The 27361-nt window shown below is 39.4% G+C and overlaps 2 protein-coding genes across 3 annotated transcripts; both read right to left on the bottom strand.

Annotated features, from left to right (window-relative positions):
- Window positions 1–2702: 2702 nt before the first annotated feature.
- On the bottom strand, window positions 2703–13026 carry LOC310937488 (uncharacterized protein). 2 transcript variants are annotated; one of them, XM_083901770.1, is made up of 11 exons: window positions 12769–13026; window positions 11836–12180; window positions 10609–11235; window positions 9746–9958; window positions 9114–9494; window positions 8421–8506; window positions 8163–8269; window positions 7899–8042; window positions 7469–7600; window positions 6255–6524; window positions 2703–5089 (listed from the first exon to the last, which is right to left on the bottom strand). In XM_083901770.1, the coding sequence occupies exons 2-11, from the start codon at window positions 11979–11981 to the stop codon at window positions 4880–4882; spliced, it is 2316 nt and encodes a 771-aa protein (XP_083757896.1). In that variant the 5' UTR covers window positions 11982–12180; window positions 12769–13026; the 3' UTR covers window positions 2703–4879. The 2 variants fall into 2 exon arrangements, with proteins under 2 accessions (XP_083757896.1, XP_083757897.1); XM_083901771.1 differs by having other exon boundaries at window positions 11836–12138.
- Window positions 13027–13772: 746 nt separating this feature from the next.
- On the bottom strand, window positions 13773–15341 carry otulina (OTU deubiquitinase with linear linkage specificity a; the record flags this gene model as incomplete). Its single annotated transcript, XM_083901423.1, has 3 exons — window positions 15149–15341; window positions 14687–14808; window positions 13773–14196 (listed from the first exon to the last, which is right to left on the bottom strand). The coding sequence occupies exons 1-3, from the start codon at window positions 15260–15262 to the stop codon at window positions 13773–13775; spliced, it is 660 nt and encodes a 219-aa protein (XP_083757549.1). The 5' UTR covers window positions 15263–15341.
- Between the last annotated feature and the right edge of the window lie 12020 nt (window positions 15342–27361).

The raw sequence follows: 27361 nt of genomic DNA, 5'->3' as shown, positions 1-27361 counted from the left end.
GGAGAGCAGAGAGGACTCCAGTATGATTTTTGCTTCAGAGGTTCTCGTGACAGAATTGGACTTTCGAGTCGAGAGCGAAGAGGTCGCCCCTTTCACGTCGACCATTTAAAAAAAAAAAAACGCACACTGTAAAGAAAGCCATGCACTTGCAAAATGTTCATCCGTCAGCGTTAAAAGAAAACTTGTCTTCCGAACTTTTCCATTAGCTCTCATGCTTTCTCTCATCGTCAACTTTAGCTGGTGTCTCAAAAACCACTTCAACCATGTGTTTACCGGTGAAGGAGGGAAATGGACAGAGTCGCAGAGTTGCCAAAACACACGCAGTTCATTATGTTATGTTTTTAAATCATGATTGAATGGCAAGGCCTTGCTTGAATTTAAATATAGATATGTTGTGGGACTTGTTGGGTTGTGCAATCGTATTTTACATACAACGGTGTACAGATTATTGTTGTTTTTACATAGGTATTGCAATGTGTATATTTAATTGCAGAGAGGGATCGGGAATCCCTCGTTATATCATTGCGTCTTTACAGAATACAGTTTCGATTGTTCACATTGATCACGGTATGGAAGTCGCATTATTATCTAGCATTGTTTTTTGCAAAGGCATTTTCCTGGTAGTGTTCAGACATACGTCATATGTACTGTATATACTGTACAGGCATTCTTATTTGGCATATAAATTGCTTTGTTATTAACTCTTTCGCTTTGCTGGCTTTACTTTTGTCTCTGTTATGAAGTTTATCGGAAATGCAAATGTTGAAAAAGACTTTACGGGGGACAGCGAATTACTATAGCCACTTAGCATTTGTTTTTCCATCAATAAAGAGAATATTTGATGTTTTTAATGAAGTATATGTAAATAAATGCATCTACACGTACAGTTTATAAAAAGGTACGACATTGTAACATTTGTATTCAAGACCACGCTAACCAAGACAAAGACTAGTGCACGAGGAACAGTTTTGGTAAACTGAAATAGCAAATTGAACTGGGAATTAAAGCCAATTAAGCATTTTTTTGGAATATGCTCTCGAAAAACAGCATCCAAAACAACTGTATTAAATCATTACGCAACTTTAAAAGGTGCATTATGTAATAAATCTAAAGCAACTGGCCATAAAATCCTCCTAATATGTCACAGAGACTCAGGAATAATGTTCATATAACAAACTGAACTCACCAACAAAAACAGTACAGAAAATATTTGCATTAAAAGAATATTTTGCAGACTGCAAATCATGCTTATGTTTTGAAATCATGTTTTGGCATGTGGCACCACCTACCGCCGTCTACCAATCATTGCAGTCAGTAGAGTCTCAGCTCCCGAGCAACCATGGGTTGCCAATTACGTCAGAAAACAAAACTTAAAAGACCTTGGTATTTTGAATTTGAACGTAGTAACCGTTTTTGGTCACATTCTTACATATGGCCTTACCTTTAAGTTTTATTAGTTTAATTTTGTACATTGTATGTATGATCCATTAATTTATTTGGACTCAAAATTGGCAATAATGAATTGTCTTATATCTGAATTGCAAGAAAGAAAGTGGCGTTTGGGTAAAAAAAGAAAAATATCAACCTTTAGTACTAGTATTTGTATGGGATAATCCTTATCCACACTTTCTCTCGAGTCTGCATTCTGTGCCTCAGAGGTCTTAGTGCTGGTTAGCAACTTAAAGATGCTGTACGCGATTTCATCTATAATTTTCATCTTCTTTCATCTTTCAATTTACTCACTTCCTGTTCAGAAAGAGTAAGCATTTATTTTTGGACAGACGTCATTTTGTGTTCTGGCTCCCAGTTGGATAAACGTTTGTAATGTCCTCCAGGATTTACGGTGGACTCTCTTATACGGATCAAATTAGGTTGTTTTTTTGAGCCCACTCTGGACGCAATCAGGTAGGGTGTACTAATGACCATATCTGACAAATCATGTACTTTGTTTTTAATGATTTGCATATTTGATTCAGCAAAGTTTAAGCACTAGGAAAACAAAAAAAGACATCAGTAAAGTGGAGAAAACACATGTAAACATTTCTCCACTTTGTGATGCACACATGAGCAACATGAAGCAACAGAACCCACAACGAATGCAGCAATGCTTGTTAGGCAACCCCTGCACCACGTGCGTATGGTACGTGCGAGTCTCAAACTTTGCCCCCTATCAAGGGCCATCCTGAGTCAAGTCATCAGTGCAGGCTCACTGCGACACGAGCAGGACTTGCAACAGTAGAATGGAAGCTGCAACTTACACATTTAAGAGTTCCTACCCTCTACTTTGTCAGGTTATCTTTACCTCAAAAACTTTGGTGTTAAGATGCTTCAACAAACTGTCAAATTTACCTTGTGTCTTGTGACTGTGAAGGTTCATGGTCCTCTTCATAACACTGGCAACTGGACTTGGCTTTAACTCACTCATGGTCTCACGTGCACCGTGTTCAGAATGCTGCACAACAGGCATGACAGCCTCTGTGGGGCAAACAGAGCGTTTTGTCGATTGCCATGGTGATGATAACTGCTTCCTTCTTGTGCTAGATTGGACTTACCTTTTATACTCCTCCTCCTCCTCAATCAGGCACGTCCACCACAGCTGCGAATTGATTTGGAGTGACACTCGGTAGTGAGGTGGTGGGGCAGGGACGCTCCACTGAGAAAAGAAGGGGGGGAAAAACTCATACAGAAAACAAATTGTACTTCCATTTTTATTTAAATGCCATCAGAGAAATCTGACAGTGCAAGGACATTCCTGCAAAATGGCACAATCAACGACTCATCACCTTCACCTGCTCTGAGATCTGGGCAAGGACACACAGTCTATTATCTCTACAGAACCTACATTCTTTCTTATTGTGCAGTATTTCTAAGGCAACATGGAGGACCAAGCGAGCCTTTACTTTACCATCTAAATCCAGTGGCTGGTGTTTGGAACGGTTGCCAGTATTTGAAGCAACAATTGGCACATTTTGATTTTCCTCTCGCTCTCTTCACAACAGCTTGGTTAAAGGCAACATGTTACACTGAGTTCGACACTCACACTCACACACACACACACACGAATCACAGAGACCGGGATTAATCGTCCAACTCCTCTGATCACCTGATAAATGACGACATCCTCACTACAGACGACTTCTGCCAAGTTCACTGATGATGGCCACGCGTTTTTTTTTTTTTTTTTGTGAGACATAAAGAAAAAACAAATAAATTAACATACAAAAAAAATCAAAGTGCCACAGTTCCAGTGTAAACACCAGACATCCAATGATTTCATCAGTGATGGCTGTTTTTGATCGGTATTTTAGAAAAGGAAAAGTGTACAACTGAAAAAGCCTGCTGTGTTTTTTTTTTCTCCACGTGAAACTAAGAAATGACACCATAGACATGATTTATACTCCCCCCACACTATTAGATGCATTCACTGTACATTTACTGTATGTACATGTGTTCAAATAGAAAACTCTTTATACAGTACAGTGTGTACAAACGTGGGGAAACCACAACTTGTACAGGGTCTTGAAATCAGCTTATATTTCCTTTAAAAGAATGATGACAACATTTTTTTTTTGGGGGGGGGGAATGATGCTTGTTTGCTTTCTCGCAGGAGGTAGAAGATGTTGATGTCGGCAGCCTGTCAGCTTAGCTTAACACAGATTAGGTTACAGAGGTAAACTCAGTTCGGTTTTAAGGCAAGAAAATTGGCCAGAAGTCCTTTTAATTGAACTCATGGTCACAGTAAAGAAGCGAGTGGATAAGGTTTGATTCAGTCGAGATTAAAAATGTGCATGACGCAATCTCTCCACAGCCCTTTAACATCGAGAACGTCCTGGTGTTGTATCTGAAATGGAAGACAGTGTAACGTCCGAGTACAAGAAAGGTAAGCTTGTGACAAAGGACGCAGTTCACTGGAGGCGTTGGTCGGACTTGGCAATAAACGGTGTTAGCTCAAGCACTTTGAATATTGTGTGAACTCACTCCCTACATTCAGTGAACTAAAGGTCCAGTGCGTAAAATGTAGGTGAAATTATTGTAATAGTTGTTGTGCAGAATTCAAGACTTCTTTTTTCCAAATTGTTTAATCACCTGATTGTATGAATTGTTTTTCATTAGCCTGAGAATGAGCCTTTTATATTTTATATCAGGAGGTGACTCAGCTCTTCAATCCTGTTTTTTTCAATAGCCCACAATGGACAAACTTAACTTCTATGGAGTTTTGATGCTAATTGAAAGCTGCATATGGCACTTTTCCACTATCAAGTTCGGCAACAATCTTTTTTTAGCACCTGCTTTGGCGAGTGTCATCACAGGAAATCAAACCGAATAATGCAGAACTGTAGACCAGTTAAAAAGACTTACAAATCCTGTAAACCTCTGTTAATCTCCAACATTTTAGCATGGAATTGTCAAAAAACTCAATATTTAACAGATCTTTTGAATTAACTGATTCTAATGATTCAGTATGAGACCGATGACTCTGTCCACATTAAAGTGCTACTATAGTAATGGAAAACAACCCTAACCACGTAGTCGAGCTGTGCTGCAACTGTATAGCGGAAAACTGCCAATAGATTGTCCAAACCACTTGGAGGGAAAGTATGAGGTAATAAATATTGCAAAATTTTACACACTGTGCCTTTAAATGTAAGGTATTTTAATGCCCTCTAAGGCCTTTCTTGGAGAACTTTTAAAGACCTGCATCTATCCTGCTTGAGAGCGATGTCTTCTCACCAAAACCCGAGGACAAACAAGCATCTTTCCCTTAAATGTTGCAACTATTCCTTTAATTGGTGTAAATCTATTCATATGGATCAACCTGAGGAGAGTTGTGTGTGTTTGTATGGCAGGAGGTTCTTCTTCTTCTTCTGCTGCGGCGGCATTAGCTCGAGTCGAGCTCCTCGCCGAGTTCTGCAGCTTCCGCAACGGGCACGTTGTAGTGGCGGTCGTCTTCTGTGACGAGACACACCGACGGCCAGTCGTCCTTGTGGTCGTCCGGGTAGTAGGTGACAAACTCCTCGGTGTCGGCCTTGTACAGTCTGTAAACTTGAATGGTGCACTGTAAGGCATAGCCCAGCAGGAACATCTCCACCTGCACGGAGCAGCCACATAATTACACGCTTACACTAGAAGTCAGGTTACAACACATCCGTCAAAACGGGCAGAGGTTTTATCTGCACGGTACAATCGACTCGAGCGAGGGCGCGGCTTCTCTTTGGGAACCGATGGCTGAACTCGTTCATGACGTGAAATGTCATTACCTCATCGCACAGAAAACAAGCATAAAGTCGTGTACATGAACGGACATGTTTTTACAGTTGTGTTCTGACTCACCCAGGTGTGATGAAATCCAAGCACAAACAACTGTATTCAGCAGAAACTCTCAGCAGCATTGTTTACCATTAAAGGTAGGGTGGAAAATCATTTTCTGGGGCTTTTTTTTATTACTGTATTGCTTAAAATCTTCTTCACATCGTCACAAACATGACAAATGTCAATTACCTGTGGAACGGACAGGCCTGTAAGAACACAATCCAATCCTATTGAATGGCCTGAAACGAATGAATTAGATTGTAATGCATCCATCAAATTAAAAATTTAACCTGCAGGTGTCAACTTATAAGGTGTGTGACTTAGTTGTTGCTCCCTCTTGGATTTAATAAATGTTGTCATTTGCCCAAACGTCAAATGACGTCAAAGACACGTGAGACGTCATGTTTACGTGACACCGGATTGTTAAAATGAGTCTCTAAAGTAACGATAAACTTTAAAAACAGAGGCACACATACGCAGTACACAGGTACGCTGGTTATTTGTAGCGCTGCTCTTTTCGTTTAATAAACAGACCGCTCCAGTCGACTGTAGGCGTGCTAACCGGCGTTAAATGAGCTAACTAGTAAACGGTGTCTGGATTCCGATGTCGCGGCACATAAACATGATGTCACACAGGAGGACTTTAGTGTTTTCTTCCCCGAACAAACGAGAAAGAAACGATTGTGCAGCGATTGTGCAACAGTTGGTATTTATACAACTAATAGTGTGTTTCCACCGGCTCGACTAAGTTGCGTAGGATAGCATAGTACCTGGGAGCAGGAACAGCACACAGCTAACACTTCTGTATGATTGTGATTTTAGGCTTTTGCCCTGATGTTGCTTCATGTCTCTGTTAACGCTCTGCATTACTGAAAATGAAGTTTTAAATAAAGGTGACATAGACAAATTAAATAAAATGTGAGCAGAATAAGCAGTTTTCTTACCTGCTCCAGTCCGGCGCTGAGGCCCACGTGGCTGAGGTGGTTGGACAGGAAGGAGCGCGGGCAGACGGACGAGTCGCGCGCAAACAGCAGCCAGCAGAAGAGCGGGACGTCTCCGCCGCCCTGCATGCAGCCGTGCAGCTCCAGCGCTCGGCCCAGCATCAGCAGCTTGAGCGCCTCCAGCAGCCCGAGCTCCTGTTCTCCGCCCTGAAAGACTCGCTCACACAGCTGCTGCCGCTCCACGGCTGAGGAGCAGTCCACGGCCGCTCGCCACTGGATCGATCAAAACAAATCAAAATGGCAAATGTTGGCCGATTATTGCTTTGCAGGTGACAGAAACTGCTGATGTTTGCTGTTTATAAAAACCATGTCAATGTTTCCTCTTAAAATGGGACATTTCTCCAGTGCCGCAGGAATTCAACGGCACAAAAATCTTGCCCTTCAGAGTGTAGAAAAGATCCAGAGTCCAGGATTGTTGTTGTTTTGACATGCATGGGCTTGGCAGTCTGCGTTTTAATGAGTTCCGTTCCAGTTTGGTCTATAATTGAATTATTCAATTCAGTTTTATCGATGAAGTGTAAATAAAACTTAATTCTTGAGGCAATTTGTTCCAAAAAGGACACAGAAAACAAACACATAAAGCAAACGTGTAAATAAAAACGCAACAGCTAACTAACTACAGGAGGGATTTTGTGTTTTAGGGCATGAGTTCACAACATAGCAAACACACAGCAACAATTGTGCAACCATCCTGTTCGGTTTGTTCTTACACAACTACAGGTTTGTTTTTATACAACTACATGTATACTTTGTGTGATTCATGCTGTCAGCTGAGGACAGAACACACTTCAGCAGAGATCTGAGCGAAGTAAACTGCAGTTCCTCACAAACTGTAAATTCAGCCTGTGGCAGAGGCACTGTGTTTTCAACAGTTCAAACTACGCCTTTGAGATTGAGAGTCCCTGCAAATCCTTAAGAGGAACACAAGGCTGTGTTGGTGACACAGGGTGAAGTCATGAAGGACGGAGCCTTGCAGCACTTGGAAAACTTCCTCCCTTTGACATATGGTAGCAATCACATCCACAAACCCTGTGGACGAATATCAATACCATGGCTGTACATGGACGGCATAAAAATAGAGCTGTGGTTTGCTCGCTCCATGGCTTTAAAAATACTTTCTCGCCATATGTTTGTGCGAGCAGATCTGCAGCCACTACCTTCATTCGGAGAAGATCCATGTAGCTTTTTAGCTGCTGGGCGACGTCTGCTGTCCCGTCTCCCTGCAGACACTCTCCAGGAAACGTCCACTGACTTATTAGACCTTCCTGCGCCTCAAGTTGCTGCAGCAGCTGTAAACAAAAATAATTAAAGGAACTGAAAACGAATATCCATCAAAATAATGACAATTAAACAAGATTATCTGTCTTCTGCAGTATCTGTTTCTGACGTTTTCATCAATCAGTACAAGCAGTCTGATAAATACATACTTCAATATGACATTTTTAAATTTTCCATCACCAAAAACACAACTAATGGTTGGAGAATCAACAAGCATCAACATTAATGGCTATAATGGTCCATGTCCACATCACGATGCAACTTAGAGACTATTTCTTTCAACAACCCCACTTCAAAGTGAATATTTACCATGGTAACGTCCTCCTCCTGCAGCCATAAAGGTAGCTGGGTGCTGTGAGAAAGCACCTGGAACAGTGTGGCTCTGAGTGCACAGTAGTTGTCTCCCCTCACTCTTCTCACGCTGCTGAACCTCTGGGACATTTCTCTGTAACCCTGAAGCAGCAGACATAAAACACCACAGGGAGTCGCCCCGTTCATTCGCGTGAAGGACAGAAAGCAGCAACAACTGGTTTTAATCTGAAACATTTCTTCCTCAAAGCCACAGGCACAAACCTTTCTAATGAGAGCACTTTTGGCAGTGTTTCCCTTCCACTCTCTCTCACTGTAAGACAGAATGTCCAAGGCCGGAGCCAAACTGCATCTGTCCTCCACCTTTAAAACTGAGAACAAGAAAGATGAGAGTAAGAGAGAATGGCAGTCACAACAAAAGCGACACTGTCTAACATTCCTTCTTGACAAAAACAAGGGCACAGTTGTTTCTGATTCCTGATGCAGTTCAATCGCGTCAATATGTGATTTGGATGTACTGACGTGTAGTTTCCAGAACACTCTGAGGTCCTGGTTCGTCGTCCCCTGACACTGACGCCTCCTCAGCCGCTCTGTACAAGTCTTCTTCACTAAAAAAGACAAAGGAAAACTAACTTCATAAGCTCAAATCTTTTTTTTTTAATCTGGTGCATCATTAAATATATTACATTTACCCCAAAGTAGTTACATTATTGCACTTATTTATTAAATATGACCTCACAATGAAACTGCACAGAATAGTCATGGGTGATTTGACCTTAAAAACCTGTCCAAGTTCAACATATAAAGCCTAGAAGCTCATAAGACAGTTTGAAGTAACTATCAAGTTGTCCAGCAGAGGGTGCTGTGAGCTCTTTGCTCATCAGAAGAAGATAATAGCGATGTTACGCTGTTGTGCAGACAATCACAACACAAAAGCAACTGAAAAGCAGCGTGCCAAATTATTTAGACACAATCGATGGCAAAGGCCTCAGCTGTTCGATCCACTGGACCTTGACTCGACTTTAAGGAGTCACGCAGGACTATCATAGTCGGGTCTCATTTACCCAGATTAGTACAGAGGATACAGGAAATGACATAGTATTCGATCAGATCTTTCAAATGAAGATGTCAGAAAATCAATTTCAGCCCGAGTCAAATGTCACCAAAAGATTATTACAAACCCATCAGAGCTGGACAGAAGTTAACTTCACAAACCTGTTCTCCAGGTGTGTTCCAGTGGAGTCTTCCTTCTCTGTGACAGAGACCACTTCAACCCTCACAACATCAGTGGCTGCGCTCTCATCCAGCTGCTCCTCTTTTCCAGTGACCTCCTGTGTCTCAGCATCCTTCCCAAGAGCCACCGTCTCTGAGGCAGCATTCTCCTCCACTTCCGCCTCCATGAAGTCCTCCTTCTCTTCCTCTTTAGGAGCATCCCCAGCCCCATCTCGCATTTTCAGTAACATTTTCTCTACAACATTTTGTTGAATATTTTCCAAGGAAGTGACCTCCTTCACGCTCGTAGCCAACTCCTCAGGATCTGGTTCTGCTGTCTGATCGGGCTTTGAGCTGGACAGTGACCCATTTTTGCTACTTGTCCTGTTTTATAGAAAAGCAAAAATACATTTTCCATATTTAACCATAACCTATAACAGTATTACTATAAATGTGCCAGTTAAATGTTATGTTTACACTGAGAAGTCTACAATAAATTGAACAAATATTATTGGACACATGATGAAAAACAGCACTGGAAACACAGGGAAACGTGTTTGTCATTAAGCTGCGGTAGCTCTACCCCCCCTAGTGGACACAGTGAGAGAATCAAAAACAACTCTGAACCGACTAACCTCTCGATGGCGTCTGTTAGTGCTGTGGTCGCTGACTCCCTGACAGAGTTGGCAGACTCTCTCCTTTCACCATTGTGGTTGAGTCGTGGACTCTGACTCTCTGTGGGCTCCGTTGCAGGAGGAGACTCAGGGACATCATCACTTTTTATGACTTCAGGACCGGCCTGCTCACTCACTGGGCAGCTGCCTGTGTCTGAATCCTCTGTCACGGCACTAGGATGACAGGGAAGGAAATACAAATATATCACTACAAAACTGCACAAATGCAGGGGGGAATAAGGTAAATAAGGAAGTCTAATTTGGTTTTAATAATCTGTACATGTTAAATTACACGGTAAATCTACAGAACTAAAATAGATTCCTGTATGAACAGACATGATTAAAGGCACATTACCTTTAATGTATGATATGCTGAGCCATCTGGTAAAAATTCTATATTTGCAAAACACGCAGAAGACGTTTACAATTTCTGGTTCAGTGTGGTTTCTGCTATTTTTGGACTTAGGCTTGAAAAATGAAGCAATCTGAACTTTGCAAACAGTGAGAGGTAACATGGTTCAAACGGTAATAATTAAACCTTGTCTGACTGTGTTTTTGGTTATTATTTATTATTTATTTATGAATTATTACATTTACTACAAGTAAGTAAACCAAAGATAATCTTTTTCTCATTCAGTTATCTGCATAAAGCTTAGGGTGGCTTTGTCTAGAGCTGCAATATTTCTGTGATTGAATCTTTATCTTTGATTATTGAAAATATTTAAAGATTTTTTGCAACACAATAGGACTGATGTGTAAAAACTATAAATAATTAAACAGTATATATAAAAGTCTTGATGACAAGTATTTAATTCGTGACTTACTGGCTGGAAGCCTCCTTGTTATTCTCCTCACTGACCACAGCGATGGGAACCACCTGGCACACTGCTGCTGCTCCTGCTGCTGCTGTGTTTGGCACCAGTGACGTTTCACCATTTTGAGAAAACTCCATTAACGACTCAGTTGCGGCATCGTCAGACTTTACGTCGGAGCCTACTTCTTCTTTAACATCTTGAGAGGTGCAAACTGTAATGTGCTGTGTTGCTGAGGTCGTCTCCGTCTGTAAAGGCTTTTCAGAACAAACTGGCTCAGCTGTAATTTCGTCTGGGATTTTGTCCTGTGCAGAAACTGGATTTAAATGTGGCATCGCATTCGTTTCTGGAAAAACCTCCCAATGAGTTGCTGCGTTTGTGTTCTGAAGGGAGTCTAAAGTGCATCGCTGAAGTCCAGTTTCCTCACTGCTGTCTGGATGTTCCTTCATATCTTCATCTTGTGCTCTTGTGGAGTTTCCTTTGCAGGGAAAAGCTGTTGCTGTTTCGATGGTTTCCTTCACCAAGGGTCCATTCTCCTGAGTGTTATTGGGCTCTGTCTCTCCGTTCTCAAGACTCTGCTTCTCTTTCACTTCCTCAGCCTTTTCGTCTATCTTTATATTGGTCTCATCTTGATTTTTCCTGAGTGGCACAACATGAAGAGAATAGGCATTAGTATATAATCAACAAAGTCTTCAACAGTTGACGAATAAAATCCCTTTTTCATGACCAGGAGAAAAATAGATTGTTGTTGTACTGTAGGTGAAGAAGCAGGAGACACGTAATGAAAACATCGACCTATGTCTCTTTGCAACAACCACTGAAGTGTGAAACAAATCTGTCTCATTCTGAAACCTCCGGAAGCCCCCTAATCTCAATGGAAACCTCAGTACTCTGTATGTTACTCAGTGATTGTGTCATATGTCTAAACCTACACAAAACTCTGGGGAAAGATCAACATTTTTATATTACTCATAGCAGCTTTAGAAGGTATTTCTTTCAACTGGTATTTGCCTACAGTCTGCCTGAAACCTTTTTCTGAGTCATAACTACCATTAGAGGAAAGTGGTTTGTTTCCACAGAGAGACACCCAAACAACTGTGGTGGTGTTGACAAATATGTACCAATATGATCTGTTTGTTTGTTGATGTCAGTCTGAGAAATAAAATAAACTACAATAGAAAATTAGCTATGTGTGCCGTGTAGTAACAGCTGGGGTGTATAAATGCAGAGTCATCTCACCTCATGTCATCATCTCCATCAGGACCAAACGTTCCCTCCATAACTCCTTCACCCGTGGGCACCGTGGCCTTTGCGTCATTTCGCAGTAAGACGCTTCTTTCCTCCGCACTGCTACAGGGACTCTCAGCGTGACAGCAGTTCCCCATCTGCTCGCTCCCTCTTGCATAGAAGGTCAGACAGGTTTAAGGCTGAACAGTGACCTCCGGTCCAAAACAACCACAAGCGACCTGATACGTCGCTGAAACCAGGAGGCTTCAGGAGTCCATGATGAAGAAGGTCAAGCTGGTCAAGCTGCTGCTAAAGCTGGGATGTGACCATGTTTGTATGAGGAAATGAAGTTGATACCTGAAGGCAAAATGTGCAATATTACTAAGAATTTATTAAACAAATACTTAGCATTGGATTACAGTACATTTTCTCGGTAAATTGTATTTTTCCGCTTCCTAAATATGAATGTCCTGATTTTCTTGTTCTACATTTTGGTTTGTGGACAATTGACATTTTCGAAAATCACACCAATCAACATTTTATGGACTATATAACTAATTTAATTTATTAAATCATCGACTGATTAATTTAATATAAAACTAACCGTTAGTTGCAGCCCTAACTACAACTGCTGTTGTGAAACCAACTCTTTCTAAATATAATGAGGTCACGTGATTCGTAAACACTTCCTTGGACCTCTGTAAACATCGTGTATTTACAATTAGTTCACATTTTTTCAAAACACAGTATGTAATAATGTATGAATACAAATACTTTGTGGAGGTAACATGGATTGAACATTGACTTGGATCACGGAATTCGGTTTTAAAGAACAGTTTCTACGACATTAAAACCATGGCTCCACATTACTAAGTGCAACAAATATAACGACACGTTTCAAACCTGTCGCTGCTGAATTTATACGGGTTAATGTAAAACTCGTACCTGGGCTGAGTTAAATGTGGAGAAACACTGTACAGCCTGTCACTCCTGTTCCTCTTTCACTTTTGATTAGCTGGAAAAAATGGGGCTGAAGTTAGCTAGCTCGCTAGCTAGCCAGCTAGCTGCGGTAAACTTAAAACACAAACATGTGCTGCTTTAGAGTGACAGTCGCTGATGAGAAACGCCGCTGCCACCTTGTTAACCTCTGCCCGACACCACGGCACTGTCGTTAGATGCTGTGCGTTTCATAAAAAGCTGGCATTTCATGCGCAACATCTGCTGACACGATCCTTTAGCATTAGCCAGAGCAGCAGGGTCACGGCTCTGTCCGAGCGCATGACGTCATGTTCGTGTGCGCCGAGAGTGGCGCTGCGTTCATGTGCGGCTCGGAAACTACTGACACACGCAAAATCGACTGTTATAATCGTTTTTTTATCTTATTTTATTTTTTATTAATGAGTGATGTGCTTACAGTTTACGATATTTACAGTTTAAATTCTGCATATATACATGTATACAATATTATACAAATTTATTAGACCTCCACCCAATCAATGTAAGGTTTATGCCACAGTTGCAATAAATGTAATGATTAAAATCATTTCAATAAATCAGCAGATTTCAGCAAAATCATTTTTATTTTCTTTCTGAAAAATACCAAAATGAAAAAGTCATATTTTACTATTTTACATAATATGAATCTTTTTGTATAAGTACAGTGTATAACATTTATGCACTTTTTCTATTACATGGACAAATCAGCAACACTGTGTGTCACAGGTGAAGCTTACTTCACATGTGAAGAAGAAAGACATCCTTTCTGGTATGTTAAGGTGTTCCCTGATGTGCTTATGAATGGGAGGAGTCATTTATTTAAGACCATCACTGTCACTTATTCTTACACAATGAACCCTTTAAAAAGTCAACACTGTTTTGTTTCACTCTTCATGTGTCTGTTCAAGTATACTCCTTTCTTGGTGTGTGACTTTGGGCACTGACATCAGTCATTATAACTTCTCAAGCTCCTTTACGTGACTGATAAGCTCCTGTGGCAGTTCCAGCTCTGCCACTACATCCATGCAGCGCTGCACGAGGAGGTGTAGACCTTCATCTGAGTAGGAAGAGCAGTCAGTCATAACTGAACAGAGTTTTTGTGGCCGGCGACAATCGTCCAGTTCCATTTTTTCTCCTCTCTTACAGCAGTCTGTCTTTTCACAGCTCTCCCCACAACAGCTTTGATTAACCTGCTTCACCTCCAGATCCTCCATGATTTCTGAGACATCACTCACACTGGGAGGAGGATTCTCCATAGCCTTCCTGATGCCTTCTGTGATTTTATCTTCATACTGTGAAACCCGCTGCAGGAGGTCAGTCACAGAGGCTGGGACGGGGTTTTCTGGATGCTGGATCTGGCACCAGCACCATATAGCACTGCAAAGAGACAAACAAAGAGGCAACAGTGTCAGACACAATGGCACAGGGAAGGGACTGGGCCTGGATTCTGCTGGAGAGAAAAGAGTTTTCAATAATGGTCAGTGACTCAACAGAGACTCGTGATGTTTCTGTGTAAATAGAGAATGGAAATAAATAGGCTGGAATATATATACAGGGGAATATCACATATATAAAAAGTATTTTTAAAGAGACGGAAATGGAACAAAAACAAAACACAACACACTTTGCATTTCTTAAAAAAAAACTGATACAGAGTAGTCTTCTCTTTTTAATAATGTTTTTTGAATAAACATACAACATACACCGATTGCCTATTCATTTATCTGGTTTGTCACTTGCCAAGCAAAAGTACCAAACACTGGCTGTTCAGCTTCTCACACAAAAATGTGTTGCTATTATTCTATTATTGCAATCTATTATTATTGAACTGTATACATTTGATGTGTTAGACCATATGATTGGTTACCTCACGATGCCTTTGAGACGGCCCACAGCCACAGTCTGAGCTGCTCCTTCCTTGTAGCCCTGGTTGAAACCGAGTTGGAGTGCTACCTCTTCACCAGCATCAGCTCCATCAACATAACCGTCCTGTCCATTACACAACAAGATACTATCAAAAATTGTTCACTTGTCATTTGAAAACAAACACACAGTCTGGAATCATAGGAATTCTTGTGTAGTCAGTTAATCAATAGGTAGAAATAAAACAATAGTATTATAGAGTTTTAATAGCATGCTATTTATGAACAAACCAACCATTAAATACCAAAAACAAACTAATATCTCCAACAGAAACCTTTCCTGCCACACTCAGATTTACATTTCCAGGTAGTTCCTCACAGGATTATGAGAATGAAGAGACTGACAGATTAGGATTGAGTATTATTATAATAGTGTAAACAGACATGTGGAGCTACATTAGCTTTACCCTCAGCCTCCTCTTCATGTTGCTGGTCCACTCTCGACTCTGCACTGTGAGCTCGTCCGCGCTTTCGTCAAACACGTCCGCACTACTGTGCGACACCGATTTAAGCCACGACATCGTCACCTTTTAACACAAATAAAACTAAACTTAAACGTTTTCTAAAAATAAATAAATAAGAGAGTGCTGTTGCTAATCCAGTGGCAGCTGGAGGCGAGCAACACACCAACTCACGTTCACTACCTGGTGTAATGACGTCATCAACCTGCGCCATTTCCTTTTCTTTAAAAGGGTGCATACCGCCATCTACTGGTTCGGAGTGTGTAGTGCACAGACGCAAATGGGCTATCGATCTATTCTAATATGTAACAGATCTTTAAATAATATACATCTATTTTAAAATATATGTCGAAAAATATTGATGAATTCTTTTTTTTAATCATCATTATTATTATTATGATTTTCTAATTATGTTTGTATGTGCATTTGACTTTCAGGTCACGTGACCCAGCCATTTCAATGCAGTGTAGCATTATGTATATAATTACAAGGAAGTAGGCACGCCTCTTTTTTTATTGTTTCCCCCAATTTTATATTAATATCTGTGTGGGAAAATCACTATTCTTTTTTATTTATTTCATTTTAATCAAAACCTCTCTACACCCACATCACATCAAATTCCACGAGTAAATACATAACACATTTGATATACTTATATACTGTAATGTGTAATATCTAGGCCAGTAAGTGTGCTTACATTTAACACACAATATATATGTATATATTATATATATATGATTTAATATAATGATATTTTTGATCCAGAAGGGGGCGCCAAAGTTTCATAGTAGAATTTACAATGGTCCATAAAAGGTTCACTGCAAGACAGAAACTATCTATCTATCTATCTATCTCTCTATCTATCTATCTATCTATCTATCTATCTATCTATCTATCTATCTATCTATCTATCTATCTATCTATCTATCTATCTATCTATCTATCTATCTATCTATCTATCTATCTCAGAATCTCAGAAAAAAGTATTATTTTTAATATGCTATATTGAAAATAATCATATACAGACAAGAAATAAAAAGCCATTTGGACCCAAACAAATGTTTCAGACATTGGAAAGTTACCAAAAAATGTCTTAAATATGACAAATAATTGTTTTTATCTTTTATGAACCCTCTGGTTGGTCACGTCGGTGTCCGGTGAATTTCTTCAGCTTCCTGTTAAAGTTTTTAAAAGAGAGATGAGAGATGACGACAAACACATTATCCACTCATCAATAAGGCATCTCACTCTCCCTTTCTCTCTGTAGAGTAAACAGTGGGAGGTGGTGGAGGTGGTGGAGGTGGTGTTCTTCTTCTTGTTTTATTTTCAGATTCTCTCATTCCTCATGCCGTGAAAACACAAGAGAGAGGGGGAGAGAGAGCGGATGGCGAGCAAATGCATTTCACCTTGGTGGAATGCATTTGCAGCTGCTGGACAACAATGGCCTTGAGAATACTCAGAGAGAGAGAGAGAGAGAGAGAGGCCACGGTGGAGTTGTTTCTGTTGTGGAAATGGAGTCTGCTTCGGAGGCCTCACTGGTTGGCGGCCACACCTTCAGTCCCCCTTCGCTCAAAGAGTCAAAAAACAACCAGCCGGGGCAATCACCTGACACATTTCCATCCAATTTCCACTGCAGAATGTGTTCATTTTCAGGCTAATGGCATGTCATTTTGCTGGAGCCTTTGGTCAAGAATTAATCCTGGAATCAAAACAGATTTTCCGGGGAGCAATCTTCCATCAAGTATTGATTTTTTTACACTCACGGAGCCTGTACTCCCTAATTTAACCTGACAGCCAGCAGCACAATGGACTGGGAGCACCTTGGCATCTCACAGAGGGAGCTCTCCTCCTCCTCCTTCTCTCCAAGAAGTGAAAGACAGATTGGGAAGGAGGGGGAGCAAAAGAAAAAAAAGGACTCCCAGATGGATAAAACAAAGAGCACTGCTTACAGAAAACACAGAGATAAAGCTTCCGTCTCTCTGTTTTACCTCTAATTATGTTTTCCAGTGTAGTGTGACTTGGGCAGGTGAGGCTGAGAGGGGAAAAGGAGAGTGTTCTGAGGCCATCAGCTATCATTATGGGCCTGTTGACATCTCCCTGTCTTTGAGTGATTCTCATCTGTGATTTCCCCTGGCCATTTTCCACACATGCACGGAGAGGGGTTTCATCACGGCCCCTATAAAAAAAAAAAAAAAGGCTCAAAGTGTCTGTACAGGTCCTCACTAATAAGAAACCCGAGATGTGTCCAACCATGTCACTCCTCCTCCTCCTCTGCCGTCCATATGTGCTCTCTCTCTCTCTCTCTCTCTCTCTCTCTCTCTCTCTCTCTCTCGATGCCTTCAGATATGCAATCATTCTCTTTTTCTCGCCGTTTCCACCCCTTCTCTTTGGCCGCATCTCTCTACAGCGTGTGCTGTAAGTAGACCACACTGTTGTGTAGAGGTCAGCGGAATGAGAGGATGATGGAGGGCAGGGACGGCTATTTTCCCTCTGACTCTTAAAGCTGTGATGACCCGTGCATGAAAGAGAGAGAGAGGCACTGTGTACAAACTACCTGATGACAAAAGGAGGGGGAAACTATTTCACTTTCATAATCTGTCATCTCAGGCTGTGACACAGTCATATGTACCGTGACTATATCACAGTTTCCTCAAGACTTATTTGTTTCAGATTTAGTCAATTATGTTCCCATTTTGAGGGAAATACACGATAAAATAGCAGTGGACACCAGTGTGAGTGACAGCTGGTGTCATATAAGAGGAGCCTGGTTGAAAGTGACACCGTCCTGGAGTTCAGCAATGTCACAAAACACATCGTCAGCGCTGACGTTGCCTTAAAGCCCTTGAAAATGAACACTGAAAACATGGCTGCATGCAATGAAACAATAACATGTACTGCAGCTTTAGTCTATGATACTTTAGACCAGGGGTCTGCAACATATGGCTAAATAAAAGTGTTTTAATATCGACGTAAAACGCAATCTTAAGCACACATTTGGATGTCCTGTCCATCTTTGGATCCACAAACCTTTTTTTTCTCAAGCACGAAGGACATACAATCCAAATAATTGCTCTGTTTATTTCAAAGTGGGTTCATTATAATTTCATTCATTTGCCACAAACAGTGAAGCAATGGAGAAGAACTACATCAATATGTGTTTTATTTTTGCTCCGCTTTATAAGAGGTTGGGTATAAACTGAACATTTTATTTCATATATCTGTATAAAAACCTTTATACGTGTTATTATCTTCATTTTGTGGGTTTTTGTGCGGCTCCAAATGAATTCTTAAGGTTGCAGAACCCTGCGTTAGACAGTGAAGTGTCACTTTCCTGCACCAAAGCCCATAGAGAAAATCATCAATTTTATCTCATGGCAAACAAGAGCTGTTAATCCACTGCTGTCTCCGTCTATCACTTCAAATATTCATTTGTTACTCCGGTGTTTTGAAATCCTTTCTTCAGATTTACACTAAATGACACAATTTGACAAAACAAGGCAGCAGTTGAAGGGCAAGCTCCTGTGTCACCGTGAGCCTTAAAATGCTAATTTTCTCTATGGGACTTTGGTGTGGGAGAGTGAGCAGGTTTGCAAACTTCAGTCTCAGTCACCTTCTACCATTTTATCTTACACATGAGGGTCACGGGGGTCACTGTTGCCAAACCCAGCTGATTATAGGGTGAAAGGCGGACACATGAATAGACACATGACACAGGATAAAATGAATAGTTTAGTGATTGAAAATTCGAATTCAAACTTAATAAATATTCAGGATGACATTGCACACCATTTCAAAGTAAAAGCGAACGACGAAAACACATTTATGACACAAAATACAGACAATAACACACAATTATAACATTAAATCAACATATGCATGTAGACAATTGTAATTAAAACACTAGACAAGCATATATATACAATTAAAGGTGCCATATGTAAGAATGTGGCCAAAAACGGTGACTACATTAAAATTCAAAATACCGAGGTCTTTTAGGATTCGTTTTTTGACGTAACTAGCAACCCGTGGTTGCTCTGCAGCTGCGACTCTACTGACTGCAATGATTGGTAGACGGCGGTAGGTGGCGCCACATGCAAAAACATGATTTGCAGTCTGCAAAATATTTTTTTTAATGCAAATATTTTGGCTGTACTGTTGTTGTTGGTGAGTTCAGTTTGTTATATGAACATTACTCCTGAGTCTCTGTGACATATTAGGAGGATTTTATGGCCAGTTGGTATAGATTTATTACATAATGCACCTTTAAATGTTGAATTTAAGAACCTCCAATTTGCCTAATCCCCTAAATCTGCATGTTTTTTGGACAGTGAGAGGAAACCGGAGAACCAGAAAACCAACACACACACACACATGGGGAGAACATGCAGAAAGAGACTTGTTCTGACCGGGTCACAAACACCGGGTCTTCTTGCTGCTTTTACCGCAAATGTCAAATCCCAAACATTATTGAAATCCAGACTGTGTGTTCGTGTTTCGGTGGAAAGCCGAATGAGAACGTTTTACACTCTCACCCCAAACAGAGACATCACAGGTCAACTGCTGTGAAGTTAAATGGACGACAGGCTGATGAAAGTCAGACAGGTGTCTCTGTAAAGACCCGGGCTATTAACTCATCTACCTGCACAAATACCTCACACTGTGTCACTGCTAATAACGCTGGGGGGGGGGGGGGGAGAGGAGGGAAAATCTGAGACCGCACAGTGAAAAGCAAAAGGGATCATATGCATGGCCGACCTCGACTGCATGCGAGGATTTGGTAATTGCACCTCAAGAGGCATCTGGGTGTGCAAGTCGCCGCCGTACCAACATCTCAACCTTGAGGAGGAAGTGAAAACAAGACGAGCGGACGAGCGGAGAGAGGGCGAGGGATACACAGACAGTTCATTTACCCAGAACATCAGCCCCACCGCGCACCGCTGCATCGTCTGAGAGATAAGGAAAGTGAATGCTTCATGCCTGATTGAAAACAAAGGCAGCAATTTAAAACCATCTGCATCCAACACATGCTGATGCACTCTCTCTCCACCCTCCACCTCTCCGTTTCTGTGTCCTCACTGATATTGAAACATAATCCATTTGGAGCGCAGAGACATGTCATAATATTTCTACGCGGCCCTCACTCTCTCTGCTCAGCGCGGGGACTATTTCAGGTGAACGCTTTATTTCAAAACGAGTCAAACAGATCGGCGGAGGCTAAAGGAGAGTTTACCGCGATTCTGTTTAGGGAGGAAAAGACACAAAGACGAGGCCTGGAAGAAAGACTCAGAGATCAAGCCTGGTCTTTACTGTGTGATTGTCTTTTACTAGAAACACCGTGAAGGATTGGATGTGAGCCCTCGAACGAGTGATATCTCTGCTGTGAACTCTGAAACAAACACGCAGCGCAGCCTTTGAACGGAGTTTCTCGTCGAATCGGTTTGTGAATCCACTGTAACGCAACAGAAATGGTCTTATCTGTATTTAGTGTCCAGGTATATGTATATTTTAAACATTTTTCTATAATTAAATGGCTGTTTTTGCCTGTTTTACATGTGAAATTATGTATAGTCCTTGAACGTATAGTCCTTGTTTGAGGAAAGTGAAGCCAATGTGGAAGTGCTAACACCCCTTATTCTCTTGAACGACCACCAGAGGGAGCATCACTGCTGCTTTATCCTCCACATGGGTCATCTAATACAACATTTAAGGCCACATAGAGACCAAAACCATGATCCCCCTTTTGGAACTGGTTCAATTTTGAAACTAAGATTTGAAATGTGGTTAAGGTTAAGGTTAAGGTTAAGATAGGATAGTCCTTTATTTGTCCCTAAGTGGGGAAAATTACATCATTACAGCAGCAAACAAAGATAATAAAGATAAGGATAATAAATAATAAACATGCCTTACCATAAAAAAGTATGATATATATGATGATGATATACATATAAAAAGATATTAAAGGTGCCATATGTAAGCATGTGGCCAAAACCGGTTACTACATTCAAATTCATAATACCATGGTCTTTTAGGTTTCCTTTTTTGACGTAACTGGCAACCCGTGGTTGCTCGGCAGCTGAGACTCTACTGACTGCAATGATTGGTAGACAGCGGTAGGTGGCGCCACCCGGACATTTCGTCCCCACAACTTTATTTGGGGGTTAAGACCTGGTTTTCGCATTAGGGTTAGAATTGGGTTTAGGATAGGGTTAGTGTAAGGTTTAAGGTTAGGCACTTAGTTGTGATGTTTAAGGTTAAGGTAAGGGGTGAGGGAATGCATTATTGTCCATGATGTGTCCTCAAAAAGCAATAAAAACAAACGTGTGTGTGTGTGCGTGTGGTTAACTGGTATTTTGTATGTTGTGGGGACATCTGTTTACAAGTCACATTATGGGGACAAAAATCAAGTCCCCTTAATGTAAATGACTAAATTTTAAGGTTTAAAGACATGTTTTTAAAGTTAGGCTGAGGTTATATTAAGGTTAGGATGAGGTTAGTTGTAATTTATAGTTAAGGGTTAGGGTAAATCTCAAAAAATGAATGCAAGTCAATGCAATGTCCTCTGAAGTGATGGAAAGCAGATTACGTGTGTGTGTGTGTGTGTGTGTGTGTGTGTGTGTGTGTGTGTGTGTGTGTGTGTGAGAATAGAAAGCAAACTTTTATCAGAAACAAGAAAACAAACAGTTTTAGAAAACAGATATGGGTCAGAGGCTTCTTCTGCACAATTACACCGCTAATGGCAGAAGACGGCGGATCGAGAAACAAAAGAACATGAAAAAAACGCGCACGCCGACGCCACCTCAGCCATCATCGCTCAGAAAATACATCCAGGGTTTTTAAATGAAGGGGGGAAGCTGAAAGGAAGACGAGAAAGCATCTCCAACATCAGTCCTCAGTCTAATGTTAATAATTTATGTTGTCTCTGCTTTTTATTATTATTATTTATTTATTTACTACTTTCTTTTCAACAGCCGTTTCTTTTTTTTCTTTTTTTTCAAAGGCACATCACGGAGCAGGGAAGCTGCGTCAAAAAACTTTTGAGTTTAGTTTCAAAAGGCTTTCTCCGTGCTTTATTTATATATTTGTATATATATATATATATATATATATATATATATATATCGCCGTCTTCTTAACACTTGTCTCGTTGTTATTTGGGCGAAAGGCAAACACATGAAGCTTTGATGAGAAGCAAACCTGACACATATTCTTCTCCACTGACCCCCCGGAGGAAATCTGAATAAACACCGACGCATTGTACGCGCGGCTCTTCTTCTTCTTATTATTATTATTATTTTTATTATTAATAATAATAATAAGCGCGTCACAAACAGCCCGTTCACCTCGCTCTTTTGCCGACCAACGAGAGGTCACAGGGGTCAAATAAGTGTGCGTGTGACACCCCGAACACGGAGGTTTGGGATTGAACTTGCACTCAGGTGTGACCTCGCCCAAATTTCATTTGATTAAAAAAAAAAAAATAAAAAAAAAAATATGTGAACCTTGAAAAGATGAAAAGAGAAGTCAGTCTTTTTGTGCATCGCTCAGACTTTTGACCCACACACACACACACACTGGTTTCCATCACATCAGAGGACATTGCATTGACCTAATCCTAATCCTAATCCTAGGCCTGATCCTGACCTTAATCTGACCCTGACCTCAGCCTAACCTTAAAACATGTCTTCCTTGTGATTTTTGTCCACCATAACGAAGACAAGTCCCTGTAATGTGACTGTGTAAACAGATTTAGGTCCCCACAACATAAGGAATACCAGACACACACACAAACACTTATGTGTTAATTTTTATATCTTAGCCAAGGTTATTGTAGTCAACAAAAACAAGAATTATTGAAAAAAAAACACTTTTCCTTACCTGAAATAAAAATAAAAACTAGAGTTAAAAAAACCCCCGATAACTAACTGAAAATGTGCTTACCTGTAAATTAATTTCTTAAATAATCCTTTTGGGTTCATATGAAGTGTGTGTGTTTTGTGTTTTCTCTGCTGGCAAACACTCCATATTACAGAAAAGTAAAACTAACACTAAAATGAATTAAAACTTAACTGAAACTAATAAAAACTAGCAAACTCACTCTAAAAACTAATAAAAAACAAACTAATTTAAAAACAAAGCCCCTTACCTTAGCCTTAACCATCACAACTAAGTGTCTAACTTTAATCCTTAAACTAACTCTAACCTAAACCCAGTTCTAACCCTTACCCTAAAACCAGGTCTTAACCCCGAAAAAGCCCTTAAATTTGTGGGGTCCGGACAAAATGTTCCCACTAGGTCAAATGTCACCACACAAATAGCGAACTTTTGGACCTCAAAAAATGGGTCAAAACATCTTGCTCGCCCCCTGCTGGCTGCCTGCAGTATATCCTAATGAATAATCATCACTACACATTTAATAAAATGTTCTTTAAGATGGTTTTGAGTTGAGTATTTAAATAGATGTTGTGAACATCACTAACATATTCTAGTATATTTTCTTTTCTTAATAACGTATATAGATATATACATAAATATACAGCATATATATTTTATATTCACATCCTGTTTTTACAGTAGCTCAGTAGCTAAGGACACATTTCACACTGTACCTTTAATAAAACGACGACACAAACCTCGTCAAACTTAATCGTTTATTACTAATGATGGTACAAATCAATGTGACAGACTCGACGCATTTTTTTTTTTTTTTTACCTTCCCTCCCTTTTTTATAATGTTTTTATTTTAAGAAATACACAAAGTGCTGCTTAAAATGACCAAACAGATATTGCTCTACATATTAAGTACAGTTTTCAGTCGATTAAAAAAGTAAAGTAAAAAGTAAAATAAAGAAGAGAAAAACAACTTCAGCTTTGGTTTCAAGTCAAAAAAAACAAAACGTCCAAGCAGTAAAAACGTCAGAAAAAAGTAATTGGATAAATAAATAAATAAATAAATAAGTGACAAAGAAACCATTTTTAATCTGGGTTAAGAGCAACACTGTGGTTTAATCTCCTTTTTCCTCTAAAGTGGATCTACACATGTGGACGAGAGAAGAACAACAACAACGACAGGGAAAGAAAAAAACAGAACAATCATGTGTCCCATAATAATAATAATGATAATGATAATAATAAATGTGTTGGAGGTGGACGTGGACACAGTGCAGGACAGTTATTTACAGTCTTTTTCCCGTCTTCCTCGTATGGCGTCTGTCTGACTCTCACAAACAAACACTGAGTACTGAGGTAAATCCTGGACTGTACATTTATACTCGTCAATTATTTTTCATCTCAGATTCTGTTTTTTTTTGTTTTTTTTTTAAAAGATTGTCAACACCGTGAATCTACGTCTCTGTACAATGTGCATAACGATAAGAGCTTTGGTCCAGCATTGAAAAGTTGAGCAAAGGCGTTAAAGTAACTTCTTTATGTGTCGTCTTCTTCCGTTTGCTTTTGCTTTTGCTTTTTTGGTTTTGGTTACAGCTTTAAATGTTATAAACTGATCCTCTGCTGCTTCCTCAGACGTGACGACCCGCTTCGAAATAAAAACAAATAAAAGTCACATGTGTCGGTGTCATTTTCTGACATGACAACAGTGCACACAGGCGTGACATGAACACACACACACATGGTTCTGAATAAATTAAATAACATTTAAAGTTCATTTTCTTCTGAATTATGACATTTATTCCTTTTTTATGGGGTTTTTGCAAAAGCCAAATATTTATAGTGACAGTTTGGGAGGTTTTTGACAGTTTATTGGCATTTGCAGCAGCCAATAATGTAATATTTATTAAGTTTTTAATGTAATAAAAGCCAATAATGTAATATTTCTTTAGTTTTTAATGTAATAAAAGCCAATAACTTAATAATTCTTTATTTTTTAATGTAATAAAAGCCAATAATGTAATATTTCTCTAGTTTTAAATGTAACAAAAGCCAATAATGTAATACTTATTTAGTTTACAATGTAATTAAAGCCAATAGTGTGATATTTTTAATGTAATTAAAGCCAATAAGTAATGTTTTTTAGTATTTTAATGTAATAAAAAGCCAATAATGTTATATTTATTCAGTTTATAATCTCTGAGAAGCCATTATTATAATATTCCTTCAGTTTTAATGTAATTATTAAGTAGTTTTTTAGTATTTTAATGTAATAAAAGCCAATAATGTAACAATTTGTCAGTTCTTAATGTAATAAAAAGACAATGATGTAATATTTCTGCAGTTTATAATCTATGAAAGGCCATTATTATTATTTTCTTTCAGTTTTTAATGTAATAAAAGTCAATGAACGCAATATGTTTTAGTATTTAATGTAATAAAAATTTAACAATATATAAGATATTGCAATATTGGTTGTGTGTTAATATTTGAGCTACAGATAAAAAATTAAAAAGTATATTATTGTGTATTATATTATTTTCTTCAGTTATTAGGGATTTAATAGAAGTGGAGGTCATTAAATCATTGGCTGCTGCAACATTTTTAAACCACAAGGAATAAATTCATTTACACCCAAAACACATTTAAAAATAAATAAATAATCACAAATACGTGAGATCTTTTTTACGAGAACGTGGTGAAGTAAACACTTTACTGTGGCAGAAATCAGTTCATACGTGAGAAAACACAGCTTCGTTAAAGACACTGATTGTAGATTTTCACTGAACTTAAATGTGAGGAACAAGGAATAGAAAGAAAAATAGAAAGATTTAAAAAAATCCTCAGGTTATAAAAGCAGCTGAACTGTGAGTCGTTTTTGGCTTCAACCACACGTTCAACTTCCTTTTAGGGCACAATTAAAGGGTGTTTCTGTGTAAATACATGTGTCGTTTTCAGTCATACTAGCAAAATTTTCAGGGCTATGTAACATTTATTTTAAGTCAAGGCTGCACAATTGCACATGACATAAAAAAAACCAAAAGCAGACAAAACAGTTTTCTTGTTGAACTTTGTGTAAATATTAAAATTATTACAAAAAAAGGGTTGAGAAGGAATAATAAATAAAAAGGTAAAAATCTTCCTCAGTCCTTGAGCGTGAATGTTTTACATGTGTTTCTTTGGCTATCAGGCTTTGGCAACAGAATGACACAGGAGCTCCAAAAACAAAACAAAAAACTTTTTTTTTTCTATTTCTATTTCCCTCCGATCGCACGAGTGCGTCAATAAATACCTGTAAAAGTTGTACAAAGTTACACCGTGACTGAAAATATTTGCAGATGAAACACAAACAACATTATAATGCCATCATTTAACAACAAAGGTAATTATTATTATTATTATCATTATCATTATTTTTATCCCCCCCCCAAAAAAAAAGATTCTTCAGTGTGGTGACAGCACTTTTCTCTCTTCTTTTTTTGTTGTTGTTGTTTTTTAGATATTTACATACAAACAATGAAGGAAAAAAGTAAGCGAGACAAAGATAAAATGTTTTACTCGACCTCACACATATAGCTTAGATTTGCCAGTACAAATGTAAAAATTTAGAGCACATTTACATTACAAAATTATTCTTAGTACTCAGATGCAACAGACTTTGGTAAATAGTGTTTTGATTTGGTATGATCTCTTTACTAAATCCCTCCGCGTAGGAAACCAAAATTTGGGGCGAAGTCTGGTCCGTGTGAGACCAGAATCTATAACTCTTTGAAACAGCACACCATTTTTTTTTATTTATCATTATTATTATTTTTTATACATAATTCTCACATATTAATCTCTTTTTTTTTTCTTCTGTTTTTGGTTTTTGCCTTGCAAGGTCATTTACACCAGTGTTTCCCAAACTTTCTTTACGGGAGGGGGGGGGGGGACGACCCACTTTTTTGACCCAAAAATCTCAAATTAGTGCAGAATGTAATGTTCCAGGGATGTTTTTTTTTTATGTGCTGGGCATGTTAACGCGTTAACGGCGTCAACGTTAGCGCACGTTAACGCATGGCGCGTTTCCATGATGACTGACCGAATAAAGACAAGTGTGACGTCATGTTTACGTGCCGGAGTCCAGGCACCGTTTAGCAGTTAGCGACTTTAGCGCAATTATTGCGTTAACAATCAGGAGTCACGTAAACATGACGTCACGCCCGTCTTTTTCCGGTCAGTCGTCATGGAAACACATGAATCTAAACTAAAAACTGCAAATTTGTTGTCGTTGAG

Source organism: Microchirus variegatus (assembly GCF_963457635.1).
Source record: "Microchirus variegatus genome assembly, chromosome: 15".
NCBI classification, from domain to species: domain Eukaryota; kingdom Metazoa; phylum Chordata; class Actinopteri; order Pleuronectiformes; family Soleidae; genus Microchirus; species Microchirus variegatus.
The sequence above is the reverse complement of the archived record's forward strand: the minus strand, read 5'-3'. Positions and strand labels throughout refer to the sequence as shown.